Source organism: Spermophilus citellus (genome assembly GCF_964194105.1).
Source record: "Spermophilus citellus genome assembly, chromosome: 9".
In the NCBI taxonomy this organism is placed as follows: Eukaryota; Metazoa; Chordata; class Mammalia; order Rodentia; family Sciuridae; genus Spermophilus; species Spermophilus citellus.
In genome coordinates, this window is record NC_138191.1 from 23959794 (window position 1) to 23983087 (window position 23294).

Here is a 23294-nt window from a genome sequence, read left to right on the forward strand (position 1 = left end):
ATTATTTACTTTCCAATAAGGACATGATTTGATATCAGTCACAAAATGTACTCAAAAGAAAACCTAACCACAGAATCAAAATAGATGCCTATCAGCTGTGAGAACTGCCAAGAAAGCTATTGGGCCAGTGATTTCTATAGTGATGGACTCCACCTCCCTAAAGGGAGATGTGGCATGGTTCCTCCTTCTGGGGCTGGAAAGGTGGTGCAGCTGGTGGGAGGTCCAGGGGCAGTGTCCTAGGGGAGGAGACCTGTTGACACAAGGATTAGTGGATTAGCTTTGGCACACATCCTGGTTTAAAACTCTCCATTTACTGTTCAGAGACTCAGATGGTATAAAAGCAAACCCAGGCTCTCCTGGACCAGTACTAACGGCATGGCAAGACTTGCTCTCCTCACAGGTAAGATGCAATGAGAAATGGAGCCTTGGCCTCACCTGATTTCTCTTTCTCTCAGGATCTGACAACCATGAGGCAGTCTTTACATGAGGCATCTATGCTTTTCCATTTTTGATCATTTCAAATTTTCATGGTCTTGAAAAAAAGGCTCACTTTCTTCCAGTGCTTGTCTATCTTTTTTCATCTTTGGCTGGGTTCCGTTTTCTCCTCTCCTCTTCACTCAGCACCTAATTGGAATTGCATTATGTTTATTGACATGCTCATGTCTGACAAGATGCTTTTTCAGGGGAGAAAATCAGTAGGAAATCAGATAATATAGCTATGTAAGTTGTCTTTGTTCTATTATTTTTTATTTCTCTTTTGTACTCTATAATCCTACTGAGTCCATGAGGTATAGTTAAAATGTTGCTCTTAGAATTGCAATCATTACAAGAAGTGGTTGATAGATGTTCAGAGCCAATTCATATGCAGAATTTTTGTGGTGGTTGTGGTACCAGGTATTGGACCCAGGTGTGCTTAACCACTGAGTCACAATCCCAATCCTTTTTAAAATATATTTTTCATTTAGAGACAGGGTCTACCCTATTTTCTAAGTTGCTTAGGGCCTCACTAAGTTGCTAAGGCTGGCTTTGAACTCATGATCCTCCTGCTTCAGCCTTTTCAGTTGCGTGGAATGAGAGGTATACACCATCACACCAGGCCTGGCAGAATTTATTAGTTTCTCTAAAGCTGTGATTTACAATCTTTACAAAGACTTAAGACCTTTTCCAAATCAAACCTAAAGTTCTTCTCTTGCTGGATAGTTAAAAAAAAAAGAAAAGAAAAAAACTCCTTAAGACCCAATAGACACTGAATTCCCTGTTTTAAAGGATACCTGATACCTGCACTGTACAGGGCTATACTCACCTCAGCTCAAGAAGATGGGGAATTTGTGGATGTGCAGTTATTGAGTAATTGAGTATGGGGTTGCTGTCAGACAGCGCATATTTCATAGACAGTAGCCACATCTTGGCAATTGTGAATAATACCACAATGAATATGGTAGTGCCAATCTCTCTTCAATAATACTCTTTCTGAAACAGAAGGTGGAAGAAGGAAAGTTGGCCATTTTTTATTAAGTTATGAAAGAGTAGATCTTGTGGTGTGTTTATTGAAAGGACTGTCCTCTGGCATAGGCATCCAGTTACACTAAGTGTAAAAATCTATGGTAAATAGGATAGCACCCAAGGCCTCAGAATCAGATTCTCCAGGATACAGATAACAGGTTCAGAATAAATGTTTTTTTTTTTTCTCTCTCTCTTTAGGACTGGCCCTTCTGCTCAATGTTCAGCTGGGTAAGTCAGTGACTCTGTTTTACTCTTGACAAAATCTTTTCCTACTAAACATCTCGAATCCCCAAGAATATTCATCAATGAGGTGCATATTGATAATGCAATTGTCTGTTTAAATGTGATTTCAAAAATATATCCCAGCATTACTTTTTTGAAAAAAAATATGTTGAGATAAATCATACTACAGAAAGAGATGGGTTGCTTTAGTGAGAGCGTACTGTTTGGGGTCGGCTGTCCCTGCTGTCCTCGTTAGCACAACCACCTGAGAGTTATAAACTGGCATTCACTGGGCTAGGTAGGACTACTGGGCATCTTTTCTTTCTTTTTCTTTTTATTCTGATTTGTTATATATGGCAGCAGAATGCATTATAATTCATTTTACACATATAGAGCACAATTTTTCATCTCTGGTTGTACACAAAATAGAATCACACCATTCATGTCTTCATACATGTTCTTCTCAGCAAAAGAAACAGTCAGAGAGATGAATAGAAAGCCATCATTTTGGGAGCAAATTTTTACCACATGCAAATCAGATAGAGCACTAATCTCTAGGACATATAAAGAACTCAAAAATATTAACAACAAAAAAACCCAAAGTAGCCCAATCAATAAATGGGCCAAGGAACTGAACAGATACTTCTCAGATGATGATATTCAATCAATCAATAAATATATGAGAAACTGTTCAACATCTCTAGCAATTAGAGAAATGAAAATCAAAACTACTCTAAGATTTCATCTCACTCCAGTCAGAATGGCAGCTATTAGGATACAGACAACAATAACTGTTGGTAAGGATGTGGGGGAAAAGGCACACTCATACATTGCTGGTGGGACTGCACAATGGTGGAAAGCAGTATGGAGATTCCTTGGAAAACTGGGAATGGTACCACCATTTGAACCAGCTTTGCCACTGGGCATCTTTTCTTAGATTTCTAAGCTAACCCAAGATCTCACAATGACTCTGTCATAGTAATAATAGCCAACTACAGGTCAGTTACTCGTTCCTGAGTTGGCATCTTTGGACTCATCTGTAGGTGCTTTTCATACCTGTCACCACCAGACAGAGATCAGGCAGCTGAGGCACAGGAGGGAAAAAGACAAGGGCCAATACTCACTCCACAGTTCAGCAGCACCTAAGCCAGGACATTGCCCCTCCTCTCTACAACCCACAGGTTCCAGCTACCAGCTGACATGCTACTTCACCAACTGGGCCCAGTACCGCCCAGGCCTGGGGAGATTCATGCCTGATAACATCGACCCTTGCCTGTGTACTCACCTCATCTATGCCTTTGCTGGGATGAAGGACAACCAGATCACCACCATTGAATGGAATGATGTCACTCTCTACCAAGCTTTCAATGGCCTGAAAAATAAGTAAGAGGTTTTGTGCTATTTGTCTCTCCATGCCTGGCTCATATCACCTAATTTGGGCTACTTTGGTGGGCCAATAGTTAACAAACATCAGTGTTTCTTAAATGTAATTCAGTCAATCAGCTTGAGGTGGACCAAGACAATACATATTGTTTTCCTTTTCAATTGACAACATTGTGTGCATTTATTGTGCAAAACACCAGGCTTTGAAATATGTGTACACTGCAGAAAGGCTCAGTTGGGCTAATTAACATAGGCATTACCTCACATACTTAATTTTTTTGTTGTTGTTAAGAACATTTAAAATCCACTGTCTTGGTGATTTTCAAAACACTGTACATTGTTATGAACCATAATGCCCACACAGTACAATGGTGTTTTCTTGAACTGGCTCCTCCTGCCTCACTGAATTTTCTATCCTTTGACCAACATCTCCACGAATTCCCCACCTCCATCTGGTCCCTGGTAACCACCACTCTACTTTCTACTTTTATGAGTAGAAGGTTTTTTTCTATTCCACTTGTAGGTGAACTTTTGTGCTAGTTTTCTCTCCATGCCTGGCTCATATCACTTAATTTAACACTTCTATTTTCGCCCAGGTTGTTGTAAATGAGAGACTCATTCTTTTTATGGCTGAATAGCATTTCACTGTGTATATATTACAAATTTTTGTTCATCCACTCTTACACTGATGGACACTTGGGTTGATTCCACATCTTGACTATTGCGAATAATGCCACAATTAATAGGTAGTGCCAATATCTCTTCAAGATAGATTTCATGTCCTTTGGGTAGAAACCCGGTAATGAGATTGCTGGATCATATGGTAGTTCTATTTGTAACTTTCTTAGGAGCCTTCATACTGTTTTCCATAATGACTATTACTTTACATTCCCACATAATTGTGTACAAAAGTTCTCTTTATTCCACATCTTTGACAAAACACTGATTATCTTTCATATTTTTGATAATGGCTATTATAAGAAGAGTGAGGTGGTGGCTCCTTGTGTTTTCATTAGCATTTCTCAGATGATTAGTGATGTAAAGTGCCTTTCCACATATCCATTAGCCATTTTTTTTCTTTTTAGAAAGGTCTATTCAGGTTGTTTAATAAAGTTATTTGTTTTCTCCCTACTGAATTGCTCTGAGCTCCTTATATATTTGAAATATTAGCTCTTATCAATGTTTGGTTTACAAATATTTCCTCCCATTCCATAGGTTGTCTCTCCACTCTGTTACTCCTCACTCTGATTGGTTCCTTTGTTGTGCAAAGGCTTTAGGTTAATGCCAACCCATTTATTAATATTTGCATTTGCTGCCTGTGCTTTTGAAGTTACATTGAAAAAAAAAAAAAACATCATCCAGACCATTGTCATGAAGCTTTCCCCTGTGTTTTCTTCTAGTATTTTTGTAGTTTCAAGTCTTAAATCTTTAAACCACTTTGTGCACATGTTTTATATGGTGTGAAATAAGGATCCAATTTCATTCTTCTGCTTGTGGATAGGATTCTGCACTTCCAGCAAACCCTTCCTAGATGATGCTGATGCTTCTGGTTCCAGAGATACACATTAAATAGCAAGTACATAGACAAAAATAGTACCTACCTTGCCTGCTCTAGTACACATTCAGAAAATATGGGTTCAATTTCTTGACTGCCCCACTGTTTTTTTTTTTGTGTGTGTGTGTATGTGTTTGTGTGTGAGTGTGTGTGTGTGTGTGTGTATGTGCACGCACACGCATGCGTGTATGTCCCAGGAAACTAAAAATCATCTTGGCTACTTGCATCAGGAAGCAATGGGTAGAGAATTACTAAATTTTAGACATTTTTGAGCCCAAGAATAAAAAGGGCTTCCTGCTACCTTGTAGTTAAGAGTTTCACTCAGTTTAATCATATCTGAGATAAGGAAGACTTCAAGAGATTGCTACCATCAGTAATAACACTACAATGAGTGCAAATACTAGAACTTAATTGTTATTAATCACAGTAGAAAGTAAACTCCTTTAGATTGTTGTTTCTGCAGTGTTGCCCATGCATTACGTCCATCAGTATTCCATGTAACACTTCCTATAAATGCCTACCTCATTACAACTGAAGCAGAATCTCTAGGAAAAGGACTATAAACCTGGAATGTTAATGTCCTCCTCAACTCTTGCACTGGATTCTCATGTAAACTTATGTTTGAGAACCACTATTCCAGAAAATGGTATCCCAAGCCTATGAATTTGTATTAATTATCATAGAGGTTGAGGATATAATTATGCTCAAACAACATTTTATCAGATGGAATAGAATATAAGCTTTGAAGCACACACTTCACACATAGAGCTGATACATTTTTTTTCTTTATTAATTTATTTTTATGTGGTGCTGCAGATCAAACCTCACACATGCAAGGCAAGTGCTCTACCATTGAGCCCAGTCCCTTGCTGATACATTCCTAAAAAAAAAATGTTCCACTGGGCACAGTGGCACAAGCCTATGATCTCATCAAGACAATGAAGCAGGTAGGATCACTGGTTCAAAGCCAGCCTGAGAGACTTAGCAAGAGAGATCCTATGAAAATAAAATGAAAAAGGGGTGGGGACAGAGCTCAGTGGCAGGGATAAGGAAGACTGAGATAGCATGTGCAAGGCCCTGGGTTCAATTCTCAGTATCATACACACACACACACACACACACACACACACACACACACGCACACACACTTCATAGTTTAGATTTCCTTTAGAAACCCTGAGCACATTTATGATGATAACAACATGAAGAAATTTTCTGAAGAAAGTATTCAGTACTTGAGGAAAAGTGTTCTCTATAGTAATCATAGAATAGGAGCAAGACCCATACTAAAAACAACAATGTTATTTTAAAAGAGGCACTTCTGTATTTTGAAATTTCTCTTTCTTTTTATTTTTTTGTCTTTTGCTTTAAAGGAACAGCCAGCTGAAAACTCTCCTGGCCATTGGAGGCTGGAACTTTGGAACTGCCCTGTAAGTCCTCTCTGAAGAGCCTGTTGTCCATTTGTTATTGGAACAAGTTAGCCCAATGTGATCTCTGTCCCTTTAAGCTTCACAATCTAAGGGAGGGACTGAAGGATGCACATTGAACAAATATGCTAACTTGATAGCTTACTATCCCAGAATGTCAATATTTATTAATAGAACGTACTTAATTTCATACATTTAAATTTGGTTGGATATTCTGGGATCCTATCCATAGGTTTAATTATCAGCTTCCATAATGATCTTGTACTTTCAAGAGTACAGACCTGAGGAAAATCTTGTACAACTTCTATTTGTCTCTTGGGTAAAGAAAAGAGAAAGTCATGCACATAAGCAAGAAGATCCTTTTAGGACACATGAATTTGGGGAACTATTTAGACATAGAACACAGTGAGCTGAACACCCAGGTATTCAAAGCATCAAGGACAGTTTGAGAGAACGATTAGAGCAAGAGCATAACAGAATGAAGGGAACACCAAGACACCATAGCTTGGAAGAGTAGTGGTGACAGAGGATGCCCAGGAGAAAACGAGGAGCATGCATGCCTCTGGGATAGGGGTCCTGGTGAAGGGCTGAGGCAGAAATCGAGGAATCCACTTTTTATGTTCCAACGTATTGAGACCATGAGGCCATGTCCTGCTTTTTTTGGTGTCTCCCTCAGTTTCTCCACCATGGTTTCCACTCCTGAGAACCGCCAGACTTTCATTACCTCGGTCATCACGTTCCTGCGGCAGTACGGGTTTGATGGGCTGGACTTGGACTGGGAGTACCCTGGGTCTCGTGGGAGCCCCCCTCAAGATAAGCATCTCTTCACGGTCCTGGTGCAGGTGGGTAAGGGAGAAATAGTCTCTTTAGCCCCAAATAATTGAAATCTCTTGTTTCCAAGGAGAATAGGATAGCTGCATAAAGAAGATAACCTTAATTTAGAATTATAGGATTTTAGCATTGCAAAGATTCCTAGATGCCATGCATTCATATGTCAACAGCTTTTAAAAACAATAACTGCATGGGCAATAGGTGCCAGACATTCCTCTATATCATGTGTTAAGATCGTAATTCATTTCATCATCACCTGTACTCTACAATACAGATACTATAACTATGATAATATTTATTTTACAGATGAGCAACTAAGACATAGAAAGGTTATAAGAAACTTGTCCAAGATCACACAACTCGTGTCATAAACACCTACATCGTGGGGCTAGAGAGTCCACCACTTTTAAGAGTCATAGTAGACTAAGCTGCCTTTTATTACTGAGCACAAACATGCTCTTGGCTTTAAGCACACAGAATCTGAGGTGGAAGACTTAAACCTAACCAACAATTACAGTAATTTTGAAAATGCCATGATAAACGTCCACAGAGTGTAAAAGTAACAGAGAGAAGCTGCCTAAGTCTGCTCTGGACCCCAAATCAGAAAGCTCATCCTAGGTAAAGTGATGCTTCCTTTAAAACAAAACAAAACCCGTGTTAGCCAACTAAGTGAGCACAGGGCAGGCAGAAATGAAGACATGGAGACCCATGTGGGCCAGTGGTGAGTGCTGGACTGTGAGGCTGCTCAGATGCCCAGAGTCAGATCATGTGGGGACTTCATATTAATATAAAGAATTGGAGTTTACCCTCAAGGCAATGGGGTAGCTTTGAAGGATTTTAAATAGTAAAGAAATATAATACAAATGAGCTTGGGAAAGGCTGCTCTGGCTTTAACCCTGGAGGATGAAGTGGAAGGAGGTGAGGAGGAAGGGACAGGGTTAGGCACCTGTTGAAGTAAACCAAGCAGGAGGTGAGGAATGCCCAACAATGTCTGGACACCCAGGGAAGAAGGCTGTATTCAAGGTGTGTAAAGATGATGAAATCAACTGGAATTAGGGACCAACCACAAGTAGATGCGTAAGAGAATTCCCAGTTTTCTGCTTTGAGGACTGGTTTGATTGTGGTGCTATTATGTAAGATGGTAACTACAGGGAGAAGCTTAGATTTGCAGTAAGAACAAGGACTGATTAACAAGAGTGGGAGGTATCTGGAATGCCCAGCTGGTGTTGGAAGAACACCTATCTGGAGTGCAGGGCAAAGTTGTGATAGAGTGTGCCAAAGCCATCAGCAAGGGTAGATGATCACCAAGAAAATGAATGGAATGATGTAAGTCAGGGACTAAGCATGCTTTGGAGATTTAATCTCTCCCAAACAGACGTTTTTACTCCATATATCAGATTGTCAGCCATATTGTGAAGAGTTTCAGTGTTGCGTAGCTCACTACCTAAAGTCCGTTTACTTATTCATTACACAGGTCTGATGATCAGAGCTAGCATCTTTCTTCTTAGCTGGAACATGCCTCCAGTCATATAGTATAATGTCCAGTTATCAGGTCTTCAGTTCAGTGGTCTGCCCACTGAAACAACAAAGAACAAAACCTCACGATTTGCCATACATGGGTTCAATATTTGAAGACAGCAATAAAATCCTGCCTACGATTTCTCTTCTTCCAGTTAAATGACCTGCTTCCTTCAACCGATAACCACAAGACAATTTTCAGAGAAACTCCTCTGGAATACACTCTGGCACACCCACATAATGCAATTATTAGAGCTGAGCTCAGTACTGCAAATTAGATTAGAATCACACAAAATTGAGGTTAAAAACTCTCTAGCACTGAATGGGGGTCTCTCATGTGGCAGTTACCACCTTCCTGATTGGCCAATTCAGCATTTCATTTGATGGGGTGTCAGTCTTATAAGGTAGTTCACCCATAGAACAAATGGAAGCAAATTTCTATACTGCTAAAAACTGGAGGTTACTATAGCCACTGTAGTTTCCCAGTGTAATGATACACCTGGAGCTCCAACTAGTCACCTAAAACCCAGGCTGTGGTCATGAACTGGCTAATAACTTTCTCTGGGATTTAGAGAAATTGTCTAATGCTATGGATATTAGATGTCTATAAAGTTGATTCATACCATCTAACCTATCAACCTTGATCAGGGATGTTGATAGAATAAATTAAGACAAAATATGTGAAACAGAAAAAGAAAAATGTATGTAAATATACTTGATTGACAGTTAAGGAGTGGAAATCAGCTCATATGTGACCTAATATATCCTATAATTCTGTAGGAAATTCGTGAAGCTTTTGAAGAAGAGGCCAAGAAGACCAATAAGCCCAGGCTATTGATCACTGCTGCAGTTGCAGGTGGCATCTCCACCATTGAATCTGGCTATGAGATTCCCCAACTGTCCCAGTGAGTGATGTACCTCATCTCAAACTCCTATAGGTGTCCTTGAGGCAGAGTACACTTGTCCTTGGTCTGTGTTATTTTTGAGGGACTTTGTTTAGGAGGCTTTGGAGAGGTGTCTTCTGTCTGCACAGGTATGGGAAATGACCACTGGAGAGTCTTTTAAGTCATTTACCCCCACCCAGGTATCTGGACTACATCCATGTCATGACCTATGACCTCCATGGCTCCTGGGAAGGCTACACTGGAGAGAACAGCCCCCTCTACAAATACCCAACTGAAACTGGAAGCAATGCCTACCTCAATGTGGTAAGTCCCTGCACAGAAGCAAATGCAGATCAGAGGTGAATGGAAATCACATGGAGATTCAGGCACAAAATCAGAGTGAATTCCATAAATGTGTCACTTAGACAAAGTCCTCATGATACTGATCATATCTCAACTACATTTCATCAAAATATTTTGGGAAGAAGAACACTAACCCTTCAGTCATTAATATCATGCAAATTTATAGAACAGAGAACTAACATAACTAAGCCTTGGGTCCTCAGCTGGTTGGAGCCTGTAATAATCCAAGTGCCATTTCAGGATTATGTCATGAAGTACTGGAGGGACAATGGGGCCTCAGCTGAAAAGCTCATCGTTGGATTCCCAACTTATGGACACAACTTTCTTCTGAGAAACCCTTCCGACAATGGAATTGGTGCCCCTACTTCTGGTGCTGGCCCTGCTGGGCCCTACACCAGGGAGGCTGGGTTCTGGGCCTACTATGAGGTGGGTAGTTTGTTCTACACAGTTCTCTGTGAATTCTGTGCACGGCGCTGAACAGTAGTAGGCCTTAGAGCTAAAATCTAATGAAATCATGAATGTTCTTTCTGTCTAGTACCTACTTGCTCTGAGCAGTGTTACTCCAAATTCTTAAAGGATTTTAATAGCATACTTAATAACTTAATCCACTTAGTAATAAACATCTCTTCAAGCAATAGACTTAATGTCATTTACACTAGCACACAAAGAATAAAATAAATGCATCTCTCATTTTACTGTTGATTGCTCCAATCAAGCTTGCAGAATGGGGACAACATATGAATATCTGAAACACAACTTGAGCTTCCTTACCATAAATAGGTAATTGAGGAAAACCCAAATAGAGACAAGAAAGGAAACAAAAATAAAATGAATAAGTGTACAATTTTCCCCCATGGGAATAATATTTTAAATATTTGAATCTGTTTAATTATTTAAGATCTGCACCTTTCTGAAAAATGGAGCCACTCAAGAATGGGATGCCCCTCAAGAGGTGCCCTATGCCTATCAGGGCAATGACTGGATTGGCTATGACAACATCAAGAGCTTCAATATCAAGGTAAGGTCAGCCCTCAGCTATGTGGTGATCCAGCATGGAACCCTAGGGAATCCAAAGACTCCTGTTGTCCTCTGTCCTTACACAGGCTCAGTGGCTTAAGCAGAACAAATTTGGAGGTGCCATGGTCTGGGCCATTGACCTTGATGACTTCACTGGCACTTTCTGCGACCAGGGCAAGTTCCCCCTGATCTCCACCCTGAAGGAAGTCCTGGGCCTGCAGAGTGACAGTAAGTGACAGCAGGGGTACCGGGGTATATGAATTTTCCTAACTCAGAAGGCAGCCTTGCCATCTGCCCACTGAGTGCACAGGGAGACTTCCCATTTCCTTACACTGTTCTTGCCCAAGTAAGAGACAGGTGCGGGCAGTCCTTTCCCAAGACCTGAACTTCCACATCAAGAATTTTATTCTCATGTGGAAAACCAGGCCAACCTGGGTTGCTCTTTACACTGCTAAGTCTTAAGTTTGTGTGAGAGCCCACGGAAATTATACTGATCTTCAGAGTAAAAATCTGCCTCTACAATCCTTTCTTCAATGTCTTTCAACCCACCTGGAGAGATCCAACAAGAACTCCTCTCTACTTCTCTCCTGTCTCTAATCTGTCATTGAGTGGACACACCAGCTCTCTAAATTGTTACCAGGTTTTCTCTTAGAGCTTACTTGTTCACCACTTGTACCCTCATCCTAAAAAGGTGTTTTATACAGACAAAGTGCACTTAGTGTCCTTTCTTAATGACTTTGATGTCATAAGGGATGATAGACTTGCTTTTAGGGGAATTCAGGCTGACTTGACATGACAGCTATTCTGAATTCAGTATGGGGCTCCCTTCTGATCCTCAAGTGGGGGACTCCAAAGCTAACTGCAGCCCATGTCCTGAAACTTGTCCCCGGTTTTCCCCTCTGGACCAGGCCCACTGATCTGACCTGTGTGCTGTGTGTTTCAGGTTGCACAGCCCCTGCTCCCAGTGAGCCAGTCACTACTCCTTCTGGCGGAAATGCAGGTGGGAGCGGGAGCGGAAGCTCTGGTGGCAGCTCTGGGGGCAGTGGATTCTGTGCAGACAAACCCGATGGCCTGTACCCCGTGGCTGATAACAGAAATGCCTTCTGGCACTGCGTGAATGGAATCACCTACCAGAATAACTGCCAGCAAGGGCTTGTCTTCGACACCAGCTGTTTATGCTGCAATTGGCCATGAACGTGTCTCTGTCTCAGTCTCCTTTGCTTCTCACAAAGGACATTTTGATTCTCCCTAAAGTTCTATAATAAAGCCAGCAGTCAAAATGAGTGTTCTTGGTTTAAAATTATTTGGGTGGAAACCTTTTCTAGATGGTGGTGTCTTATGGTTCATGACTCTAATTTTTTTATTTTTTATTCTGAGACAGGGTTTCACTAAGTTGCTGAGTTTGGCCTTGAATGCCTAATCCTCCTGCATCAGTCTCCTGAATCCTGTTACTGGGATTATAGGCATGCAGCACTGTGTCATATATTCTCATTACATTAGTTAGGGTTTTTTCGTTTGCAAATAAGAGTGCTTAGCAAACTAGAGCCAGCTTAAGCAGCAAATAGGAATTTATTATATACTTAGGGAGGTTCTACAGAATCCAAAGACAGAAAAGACATCTGGGTCTCAGGAAGGAGCTAGAATCAGGAGTGGGAAAGCCATCAGGAGGCATTTGCTCCATCTTGCATCCTGGCTTTTCTCTGTGTCTTTGCTGGTGTCATCTTGCTCAGACCAGCTCTGGGTCTTCCATAGAAGTGGAGAGAATGCTCTGACCTCCTGGTCCTGGGGAGCCAAGCAGCTCTGCCTATGCCCTGTCTATGCCAGATTCCTCTGCAGAGGAGTCACATTGGCTCCTTCCTGGGAATGGTCACCAGGAAACAGACATAGCTGCTGCTGCTGCTGCTTTGTTTTTTTGTGGGTTTTTTTTTTGGGGGGGGTGGCAGGAGTGTGTGTGGGGGACTGGGGATTGAACTCAGGGGCACTCGACCACTGAGCCACATATCCAGCCTTATTTTGTATTTTACTTAGGGACAGGGTCTCACTGAGTTGCTTAGCACCTCACTTTTTAAAAACTGAGGCTGGCTTTGAACTCGTCATCCTTCTGCTTCAGCCTCCTGAGCCTCTGGGATTATAGGCATGTGCCACTGTGCCCAGCAGACCTAGCTTCTTCAAACCCTCATCCCACCCTGCACCCAGCACTCAAATTTCCTTCTTGCAGCCCCTGCAGGTGGACACAGGTAGACAGAAGACAGCCAGCTATGCTGTTGGTTCCACCCCTTGCTCAAAGACTCTCCATGGCCACTCCAGCCCATGCACAGCTGGTATTGTCACATCTAGAAAAGGTTTCCACCCAAATAATTTTAAACCAAGAACACTCATTTTGACTGCTGGCTTTATTATAGAACTTTAGGGAGAATCAAAATGTCCTTTGTGAGAAGCAAAGGAGACTGAGACAGAGACACGTTCATGGCCAATTGCAGCATAAACAGCTGGTGTCGAAGACAAGCCCTTGCTGGCAGTTATTCTGGTAGGTGATTCCATTCACGCAGTGCCAGAAGGCATTTCTGTTATCAGCCACGGGGTACAGGCCATCGGGTTTGTCTGCACAGAATCCACTGCCCCCAGAGCTGCCACCAGAGCTTCCGCTCCCGCTCCCACCTGCATTTCCGCCAGAAGGAGTAGTGACTGGCTCACTGGGAGCAGGGGCTGTGCAACCTGAAACACACAGCACACAGGTCAGATCAGTGGGCCTGGTCCAGAGGGGAAAACCGGGGACAAGTTTCAGGACATGGGCTGCAGTTAGCTTTGGAGTCCCCCACTTGAGGATCAGAAGGGAGCCCCATACTGAATTCAGAATAGCTGTCATGTCAAGTCAGCCTGAATTCCCCTAAAAGCAAGTCTATCATCCCTTATGACATCAAAGTCATTAAGAAAGGACACTAAGTGCACTTTGTCTGTATAAAACACCTTTTTAGGATGAGGGTACAAGTGGTGAACAAGTAAGCTCTAAGAGAAAACCTGGTAACAATTTAGAGAGCTGGTGTGTCCACTCAATGACAGATTAGAGACAGGAGAGAAGTAGAGAGGAGTTCTTGTTGGATCTCTCCAGGTGGGTTGAAAGACATTGAAGAAAGGATTGTAGAGGCAGATTTTTACTCTGAAGATCAGTATAATTTCCGTGGGCTCTCACACAAACTTAAGACTTAGCAGTGTAAAGAGCAACCCAGGTTGGCCTGGTTTTCCACATGAGAATAAAATTCTTGATGTGGAAGTTCAGGTCTTGGGAAAGGACTGCCCGCACCTGTCTCTTACTTGGGCAAGAACAGTGTAAGGAAATGGGAAGTCTCCCTGTGCACTCAGTGGGCAGATGGCAAGGCTGCCTTCTGAGTTAGGAAAATTCATATACCCCGGTACCCCTGCTGTCACTTACTGTCACTCTGCAGGCCCAGGACTTCCTTCAGGGTGGAGATCAGGGGGAACTTGCCCTGGTCGCAGAAAGTGCCAGTGAAGTCATCAAGGTCAATGGCCCAGACCATGGCACCTCCAAATTTGTTCTGCTTAAGCCACTGAGCCTGTGTAAGGACAGAGGACAACAGGAGTCTTTGGATTCCCTAGGGTTCCATGCTGGATCACCACATAGCTGAGGGCTGACCTTACCTTGATATTGAAGCTCTTGATGTTGTCATAGCCAATCCAGTCATTGCCCTGATAGGCATAGGGCACCTCTTGAGGGGCATCCCATTCTTGAGTGGCTCCATTTTTCAGAAAGGTGCAGATCTTAAATAATTAAACAGATTCAAATATTTAAAATATTATTCCCATGGGGGAAAATTGTACACTTATTCATTTTATTTTTGTTTCCTTTCTTGTCTCTATTTGGGTTTTCCTCAATTACCTATTTATGGTAAGGAAGCTCAAGTTGTGTTTCAGATATTCATATGTTGTCCCCATTCTGCAAGCTTGATTGGAGCAATCAACAGTAAAATGAGAGATGCATTTATTTTATTCTTTGTGTGCTAGTGTAAATGACATTAAGTCTATTGCTTGAAGAGATGTTTATTACTAAGTGGATTAAGTTATTAAGTATGCTATTAAAATCCTTTAAGAATTTGGAGTAACACTGCTCAGAGCAAGTAGGTACTAGACAGAAAGAACATTCATGATTTCATTAGATTTTAGCTCTAAGGCCTACTACTGTTCAGCGCCGTGCACAGAATTCACAGAGAACTGTGTAGAACAAACTACCCACCTCATAGTAGGCCCAGAACCCAGCCTCCCTGGTGTAGGGCCCAGCAGGGCCAGCACCAGAAGTAGGGGCACCAATTCCATTGTCGGATGGGTTTCTCAGAAGAAAGTTGTGTCCATAAGTTGGGAATCCAACGATGAGCTTTTCAGCTGAGGCCCCATTGTCCCTCCAGTACTTCATGACATAATCCTGAAATGGCACTTGGATTATTACAGGCTCCAACCAGCTGAGGACCCAAGGCTTAGTTATGTTAGTTCTCTGTTCTATAAATTTGCATGATATTAATGACTGAAGGGTTAGTGTTCTTCTTCCCAAAATATTTTGATGAAATGTAGTTGAGATATGATCAGTATCATGAGGACTTTGTCTAAGTGACACATTTATGGAATTCACTCTGATTTTGTGCCTGAATCTCCATGTGATTTCCATTCACCTCTGATCTGCATTTGCTTCTGTGCAGGGACTTACCACATTGAGGTAGGAACTCTAGCCAGTTTCAGTGCCATATTTGTAGAGGGGGTTGCTATGTCTAGTGCGGCCATCCCAGGGGCCATGGAGATTATAGGTTATGACATGGATGTAGTCCAGGTACCTGAGGTGGGGTAAATGACTTAAAAGACTCTCCAGTGGTCATTTCCCATACCGGTGCAGACAGAAAATACCTCTCCAAAGCCTCCTAAACAAAGTCCCTCAACAACAACACAGACGAAGAACAATGGTACTCTGCCTCAAGGACAGCTATAGGAGTTTGAGATAGGTACATCACTCCCTGAGAGATAATCGGTATCTCATAGCCAGATTCAATGGTGGAGATGCCACCTGCAACTGCAGCAGTGATCAACAGCCTGGACTTATTGGTCTTCTTGGCCTCTTTCTCAAAAGCTTCACAAATTTCCTATAGAATAATAAGATATATTAGGTCACATATGAGCTGAATTCCACTCCTTAACTGTCAATCAAAGTATATTTGCATACATTTTTCTTCTTCTAACTGTTTCACATATTTTGTCTTAATTTATTCTAGCAACATTCCTGATCAAGTTTGATAGGTTAGATGATATGAATCAACTTTATAGATATCTAATATCCATAGCATTAGACAATTTTTTCAAGTACCACAGCAAGGTAGTAGCCAGTTCATCACCACAAGCCAGGTTTTAGGTGACTAGTTGGAGCTCCAGGTGTATCATTACACTGAGAAGATATAGTTGTTGTATTAACCTGTCTCCTGTTTTTAGCAGTATAGAAATTTGCTTCCATTTGTTCTATGGGTGAACTACCTATAAGACTGACACCCCATCAAATGAAATGCTGAATTGGCCAATCAGGAAGGTGGTAACTGCCACATGAGAGACCCCCATTCTGTGCAAGAGACTTTTTCAACTCTACTTTGTGTGACTCTATCTAGTTTGCAGTACTGAGCTCAGCTCTAATAATTGCATTATGTGGGTGTGCCAGAGTGTATTCCAGAGGAGTTTCTCTGAAAATTGCTATCGGTTGAAGGAACCAGGACAGTTAACTGGAAGAAGAGAAATTGTAGGCAGGATTTTATTGCTGTCTTGAAGTATTGAACCCATGTATGGCAAATCGTGAGGTTTTGTTCTTTGTTGTTTCAGTGGGCAGACCACTGAACTGAAGACCTGATAACTGGACATTATACTATATGACTGGAGGCATGTTCCAGCTAAGAAGAAAGATGCTAGCTCTGATCATCAGACCTGTGTAATGAATAAGTAAACTGACTTTAGGTAGTGAGCTACGCAACACTGAAACTCTTCACAATATGGCTGACAATCTGATATATGGAGTAAAAACGTCTGTTTGGGAGAGATTAAATCTCCAAAGCATGCTTAGTCCCCGACTTACATCATTCCATTCATTTTCTTGGTGATCATCTACCCTTGCTGATGGCTTTGGCACACTCTATCACAACTTTGCCCTGCACTCCAGATAGGTGTTCTTCCAACACCAGCTGGGCATTCCAGATACCTCCCACTCTTGTTAATCAGTCCTTGTTCTTACTGCAAATCTAAGCTTCTCCCTGTAGTTACCATCTTACATAATAGCACCACAATCAAACCAGTCCTCAAAGTCAGAAAACTGAGAGTTCTCTTACGCATCTACTTGTGGTTGGTCCCTAATTCCAGTTGATTTCATCATCTTTACACACCTTGAATACAGCCTTCTTCCCTGGGTGTCCAGACATTGTTGGGCATTCCTCACCTCCTGCTTGGTTTACTTCAACAGGTGCCTAACCCTGTCCCTTCCTCCTCACCTCCTTCCACTTCATCCTCCAGGGTTAAAGCCAGAGCAGCCTTTCCCAAGCTCATTTGTATTATATTTCTTTACTATTTAAAATCCTTCAAAGCTACCCCATTGCTTTGAGGGTAAACTCCAATTCTTTATATTAATATGAAGTCCCCACATGATCTGACTCTGGGCATCTGAGCAGCCTCACAGTCCAGCACTCACCACTGGCCCACATGGGTCTCCATGTCTTCATTTCTGCCTGCCCTGTGCTCACTTAGTTGGCTAACACGGGTTTTGTTTTGTTTTAAAGGAAGCATCACTTTACCTAGGATGAGCTTTCTGATTTGGGGTCCAGAGCAGACTTAGGCAGCTTCTCTCTGTTACTTTTACACTCTGTGGACGTTTATCATGGCATTTTCAAAATTACTGTAATTGTTGGTTAGGTTTAAGTCTTCCACCTCAGATTCTGTGTGCTTAAAGCCAAGAGCATGTTTGTGCTCAGTAATAAAAGGCAGCTTAGTCTACTATGACTCTTAAAAGTGGTGGACTCTCTAGCCCCACGATGTAGGTGTTTATGACACGAGTTGTGTGATCTTGGACAAGTTTCTTATAACCTTTCTATGTCTTAGTTGCTCATCTGTAAAATAAATATTATCATAGTTATAGTATCTGTATTGTAGAGTACAGGTGATGATGAAATGAATTACGATCTTAACACATGATATAGAGGAATGTCTGGCACCTATTGCCCATGCAGTTATTGTTATTAAAAGCTGTTGACATATGAATGCATGGCATCTAGGAATCTTTGCAATGCTAAAATCCTATAATTCTAAATTAAGGTTTAGCTTCTTTACACATCTATCCAATTCTCCTTGGAAACAAAAGATTTCAATTATCTAGGGCTAAAGACTATTTCTCCCTTCCCCACCTGCACCAGGACCGTGAAGAGATGCTTATCTTGAGGGGGGCTTCCACGAGATCCAGGGTACTTCCAGACCAAATCCAGCCCATCAAACCCGTACTGCCGCAGGAAGGTGATGACCGAGTCTGGCGGTTCTCAGGAGTGGAAACCATGGTGGAGAAACTGAGGGAGACACCAAAAAATCAGGATATGGCCTCATGGTCTCAATACGTTGGAACATAAAAAGTGGATTCCTCGATTTCTGCCTCAGCCCTTCACTAGGACCCCTATCCCAGAGGCATGCATGCTCCTGGGCATTCTTTGTCACCACTATTCTTCCAAGCTGTGGTGTCTTAGTGTTCCCTTTATAATGTTATACTCTTGCTCTAATCTTTCTCTCAAACTGTCCTTGACGCTTTGAATACCTGGATGTTCAGCTCACTGTGTTCTATGTCTAAATAGGTCCCCAAATTAATGTGTCCTAAAATGATTCTTCTTGCTTATGTGCATGACTTTCTCTTTTCTTCTCCCAAAAGACAAATAGAAGTTCTACAAGATTTTCCTCAGGTCTGTACTCTTGGAAGATCATTATGGAAGCAGATAACTAAACCTATGAATAGGATCCCAGAATATCCAACCAAATTTAAAAATATGAAATTAAGTATGTTCTACTTAATAAATATTGACATTCTGGGAGAGTAAGCTATCAAGTTAGCATATTTGTTCAATGTGCATCCTTCAGTCCCTCCCTTAGATTTGAAGCTTAAAGGGACAGAGATCACATTGGGCTAACTTGTTCCAATAACAAATGGACAACAGGCTCTTCAGAGAGGACTTACAGGGCAGTTCCAAAGTTCCAGCCTCCAATGGCCAGGAGAGTTTTCAGCTGGCTGTTCCTTTAAAGCAAAAGACAAAAAAAATAAAAAGAAAGAGAAATTTCAAAATACAGAAGCGCCTCTTTTAAAATAACATTGTTGTTTTTAGTATGGGTCTTGCTCCTATTCTATGATTACTATAGAGAACACTTTTCCTCAAGTACTGAATACTTTCTTCAGAAAATTTCTTCATGTTGTTATCATCATAAATGTGCTCAGGGTTCCTAAAGGAAATCTAAACTATGAAGTGTGTGTGTGTGTGTGTGTGTGTGTGTGTGTGTGTGTGTGTGATACTGAGAATTGAACCCAGGGCCTTGCACATGCTATCTCAGTCTTCCTTATCTCTGCCACTGAGCTCCATCCCAACCACTTTCTCATTTTATTTTGATAGGATCTATCTTGCTAAGTCTCTCAGGCTGGCTTTGAACCAGTGATCCTCCCTGCTTCATTGTCTTGATGAGATCATAGGCTTGTACCACTGTGCCCAGTGGAACATTTTTTTTTTAAGAATGTATCAGCAAGGGGCTGGGATTGTGGCTCAATGGTAGAGCACTTGCCTTGCATGTGTGAGGCACTGAGTTTGAGCCTCAGCACCACATAAAAATAAATTAATAAAGAAAAAAAGAATGTATCAGCTATATGTGTGAAGTGTGTGCCTCAAAGCTTATATTCTATTCTATCCAATAAAATGATAAATGTTGCTTGAGCATAATTACATAATTACATCCTCAGCCTCTATGACAATTAATACAAATTCATAGGCTTGGAATACCAATTTCTGGAATAGTGGTTCTCAAACATAAGTTTACATGAGAATCCAGTGCAAGAGTTGAGGAGGACATTAACATTTCAGGTTTCTAGTCCTTTTCCCAGAGATTCTGCTTCAGTTGCAATGAGGTGGGGACTCGCATTTATATAAAGTGTTACATGGAATACTGATGGACGTAATCCATGGTCCACAGTGCAGAAACAACATTCCAAAGCTGTTTATTTCCAACTGTGAATAATAACTATTAAATTCTAGTATTTGCATTCATGGTAGTGCTATTGCTGATGGTAGCAATCTCTTGATATGATTAAACTGAGTGAAACTGTTAACTGCGAGATAGCAGGAAGCCCTTCTCATTCTTGGGCTCAACAGTGTCTAAAGTTTAGTAATTCTCTACCCATTGCTTCCTGATGCAAGTAGCCAAGAGGGTTTTTAGTTTCCTGGGACATACATACATGCATGTGCGTGCACATACACACACACACACACACACACACACACACACAACAGTGGGGCAGTTAAGAAATTGAACCCATATTTTTTCAAAGGGAACTAGAGCAGGCAAGGTAGGTACTATTTTTGTCTATGTACTTGCTATTTAATGTATGTGTATCTCTGGAACCAGAAGCATCAGCATCATCTAGGAAGGGTTTACTGGAAGTGCAGAATCCTATCCACAAGCAGAAGAATGAAATTGAATCCTTATTTCACATGATATAAAACATGTGCACAAAGTGGTTTAAAGATTTAAGACTTGAAACTACAAAAATACTAGAAGAAAACACAGGGGAAAGCTTCATGACAATGGTCTGGATGATGATTTTTTTTTCAATGTAACTTCAAAAGCACAGGCAGCAAATGCAAATATTAATAAATGGGTTGGCATTAACCTAAAGCCTTTGCACAACAAAGGAACCAATCAGAGTGAGGAGTAACAGAGTGGAGAGACAACCTATGGAATGGGAGGAAATATTTGTAAACCAAACATTGATAAGAGCTAATATTTCAAATATATAAGGAGCTCAGAGCAATTCAGTAGGGAGAAAACAAATAACTTTATTAAACAACCTGAATAGACCTTTCTCAAAAGAAAAAAAATGGCTAATGGACATGTGGAAAGACACTTTATATCACTAATCATCTGAGAAATGCTAATGAAAACACAAGGAGCCACCACCTCACTCTTCTTATAATAGCCATTATCAAAAATATGAAAGATAATCAGTGTTTTGTCAAAGACATGGAATAAAGAGAACCGTTATGTGGGAATGTGAAGTATTATAGTCATTATGTAAAACAGTATGGAGGCTCCTAAAAAAGTTACAAATAGAACTACCATATGATCCAGCAATCTCATTACCAGGTTTCTACCCAAAGGACATGAAATCTATCTTGAAGAGATATTGGCACTACCTATTAATCGTGGCATTATTCTCAATAGTCAAGATATGGAATCAACCTAAGTGTCCATCAATGGAAGAGTGGATGAACAAAAATTTGTAATATATACACAGTGAAATGCTATTCAGCCATAAAAAGAATGAGTCTCGGGCTGGGGATGTGGCTCAAGCGGTAGCGCGCTCGCCTGGCATGCGTGCGGCCCGGGTTCGATCCTCAGCACCACATACCAACAAAGATGTTGTGTCCGCCAAGAACTAAAAAATAAATATTGAAAATTCTCTCTCTCTCTCTCTCTCTCTCTCTCTCTCTCTCTCTCTCTCACTCGCTCTCTCTCTCCTCTCTCCTCTCTCACTCTCTCTAAAAAAAAAAAAAAAAGAATGAGTCTCTCATTTACAACAACCTGGGCGAGAATAGAAGTGTTAAATTAAGTGATATGAGCCAGGCACGGAGAGGAAAATAACACAAAAGTTCACTTACAAGTGGAATAGAAAAAAACCTTCTACTCATAAAAGTAGAAAGTAGAATGGGGCCAGATGGAGGTGGGGAATTCGTGGAGATGTTGGTCAAAGGATAGAAAATTCAGTGAGGCAGGAGGAGCCAGTTCAAGAAAACACCATTGTACTGTGTGGGCATTATGGTTCATAACAATGTACAGTGTTCTGAAAATCACCGAGAGTGGATTTTAAATGTTCTTAACAACAACAAAAAATAAGTATGTGAGGTAATGCCTATGTCTTGGTCCACCTCAAGCTGATTGACTGAATTACATTTAAGAAACACTGATGTTTGTTAACTATTGGCCCACCAAAGTAGCCCAAATTAGGTGATATGAGCCAGGCATGGAGAGACAAATAGCACAAAACCTCTTACTTATTTTTCAGGCCATTGAAAGCTTGGTAGAGAGTGACATCATTCCATTCAATAGTGGTGATCTGGTTGTCCTTCATCCCAGCAAAGGCATAGATGAGGTGAGTACACAGGCAGGGGTCGATGTTATCAGGCATGAATCTCCCCAGGCCTGGGCGGTACTGGGCCCAGTTGGTGAAGTAGCATGTCAGCTGGTAGCTGGAACCTGTGGGTTGTAGAGAGGAGGGGCAATGTCCTGGCTTACTTAGGTGCTGCTGAACTGTGGAGTGAGTATTGGCCCTTGTCTTTTTCCCTCCTGTGCCTCAGCTGCCTGATCTCTGTCTGGTGGTGACAGGTATGAAAAGCACCTACAGATGAGTCCAAAGATGCCAACTCAGGAACGAGTAACTGACCTGTAGTTGGCTATTATTACTATGACAGAGTCATTGTGAGATCTTGGGTTAGCTTAGAAATCTAAGAAAAGATGCCCAGTGGCAAAGCTGGTTCAAATGGTGGTACCATTCCCAGTTTTCCAAGGAATCTCCATACTGCTTTCCACCATTGTGCAGTCCCACCAGCAATGTATGAGTGTGCCTTTTCCCCCACATCCTTACCAACAGTTATTGTTGTCTGTATCCTAATAGCTGCCATTCTGACTGGAGTGAGATGAAATCTTAGAGTAGTTTTGATTTTCATTTCTCTAATTGCTAGAGATGTTGAACAGTTTCTCATATATTTACTGATTGATTGAATATCATCATCTGAGAAGTATCTGTTCAGTTCCTTGGCCCATTTATTGATTGGGCTACTTTGGGTTTTTTTGTTGTTAATATTTTTGAGTTCTTTATATGTTCTAGAGATTAGTGCTCTATCTGATTTGCCAGCCCTTTCAATAAACACACCACAAGACCTACTCTTTCATAACTTAATAAAAAATGGTCATGGTTCCTTCTTCTACCTTCTGTTTCAGAAAAGAGTATTATTGAAGATAGATTGGCTCTTCCATATTCATGTGGCATTATTCACAATTGCCAAGATGTGGCTACTGTCTATGAAAGGTGCACAGTCTGACAGCAACCCCATACTCAATTACTCAATAACTGCACATCCACAAATTCCCCATCTTCTTGAGCTGAGGTGAGTATAGCCCTGTACAGTGGAGGCATCAGGTATCTTTTAAAGCAAGGAATTCAGTGTCCTTTGGATCTTATGAATTTTTTTTAACCACCCGGCAAGAGAAGAACTTAAGGTTTCATTTGGAAAAGGCCTTGAGCCTTTGTAAAGATTGTGAATCACAGCT

The 23294-nt window shown here is 41.3% G+C and overlaps 1 protein-coding gene and 1 pseudogene across 2 annotated transcripts; one reads left to right on the top strand and one right to left on the bottom strand.

Moving 5' to 3' along the window:
- Positions 1 to 375: 375 nt before the first annotated feature.
- CHIA (chitinase acidic) lies at positions 376 to 11897 on the top strand (the record flags this gene model as incomplete). Its single annotated transcript, XM_081306681.1, has 11 exons — positions 376 to 400; positions 1702 to 1731; positions 2907 to 3108; positions 6037 to 6093; positions 6767 to 6932; positions 9220 to 9344; positions 9524 to 9647; positions 9927 to 10112; positions 10585 to 10704; positions 10790 to 10931; positions 11647 to 11897. The coding sequence occupies 11 exons, from the start codon at positions 376 to 378 to the stop codon at positions 11895 to 11897; spliced, it is 1428 nt and encodes a 475-aa protein (XP_081162807.1).
- A 1270-nt stretch (positions 11898 to 13167) lies between these two features.
- LOC308656361 (acidic mammalian chitinase-like) lies at positions 13168 to 22215 on the bottom strand (annotated as a pseudogene). Its single transcript has 9 exons — positions 22019 to 22215; positions 18943 to 18999; positions 18131 to 18286; positions 15711 to 15844; positions 15418 to 15541; positions 14953 to 15138; positions 14361 to 14480; positions 14134 to 14275; positions 13168 to 13418 (listed from the first exon to the last, which is right to left on the bottom strand). The product of its transcript is annotated as an acidic mammalian chitinase-like (transcript).
- Between the last annotated feature and the right edge of the window lie 1079 nt (positions 22216 to 23294).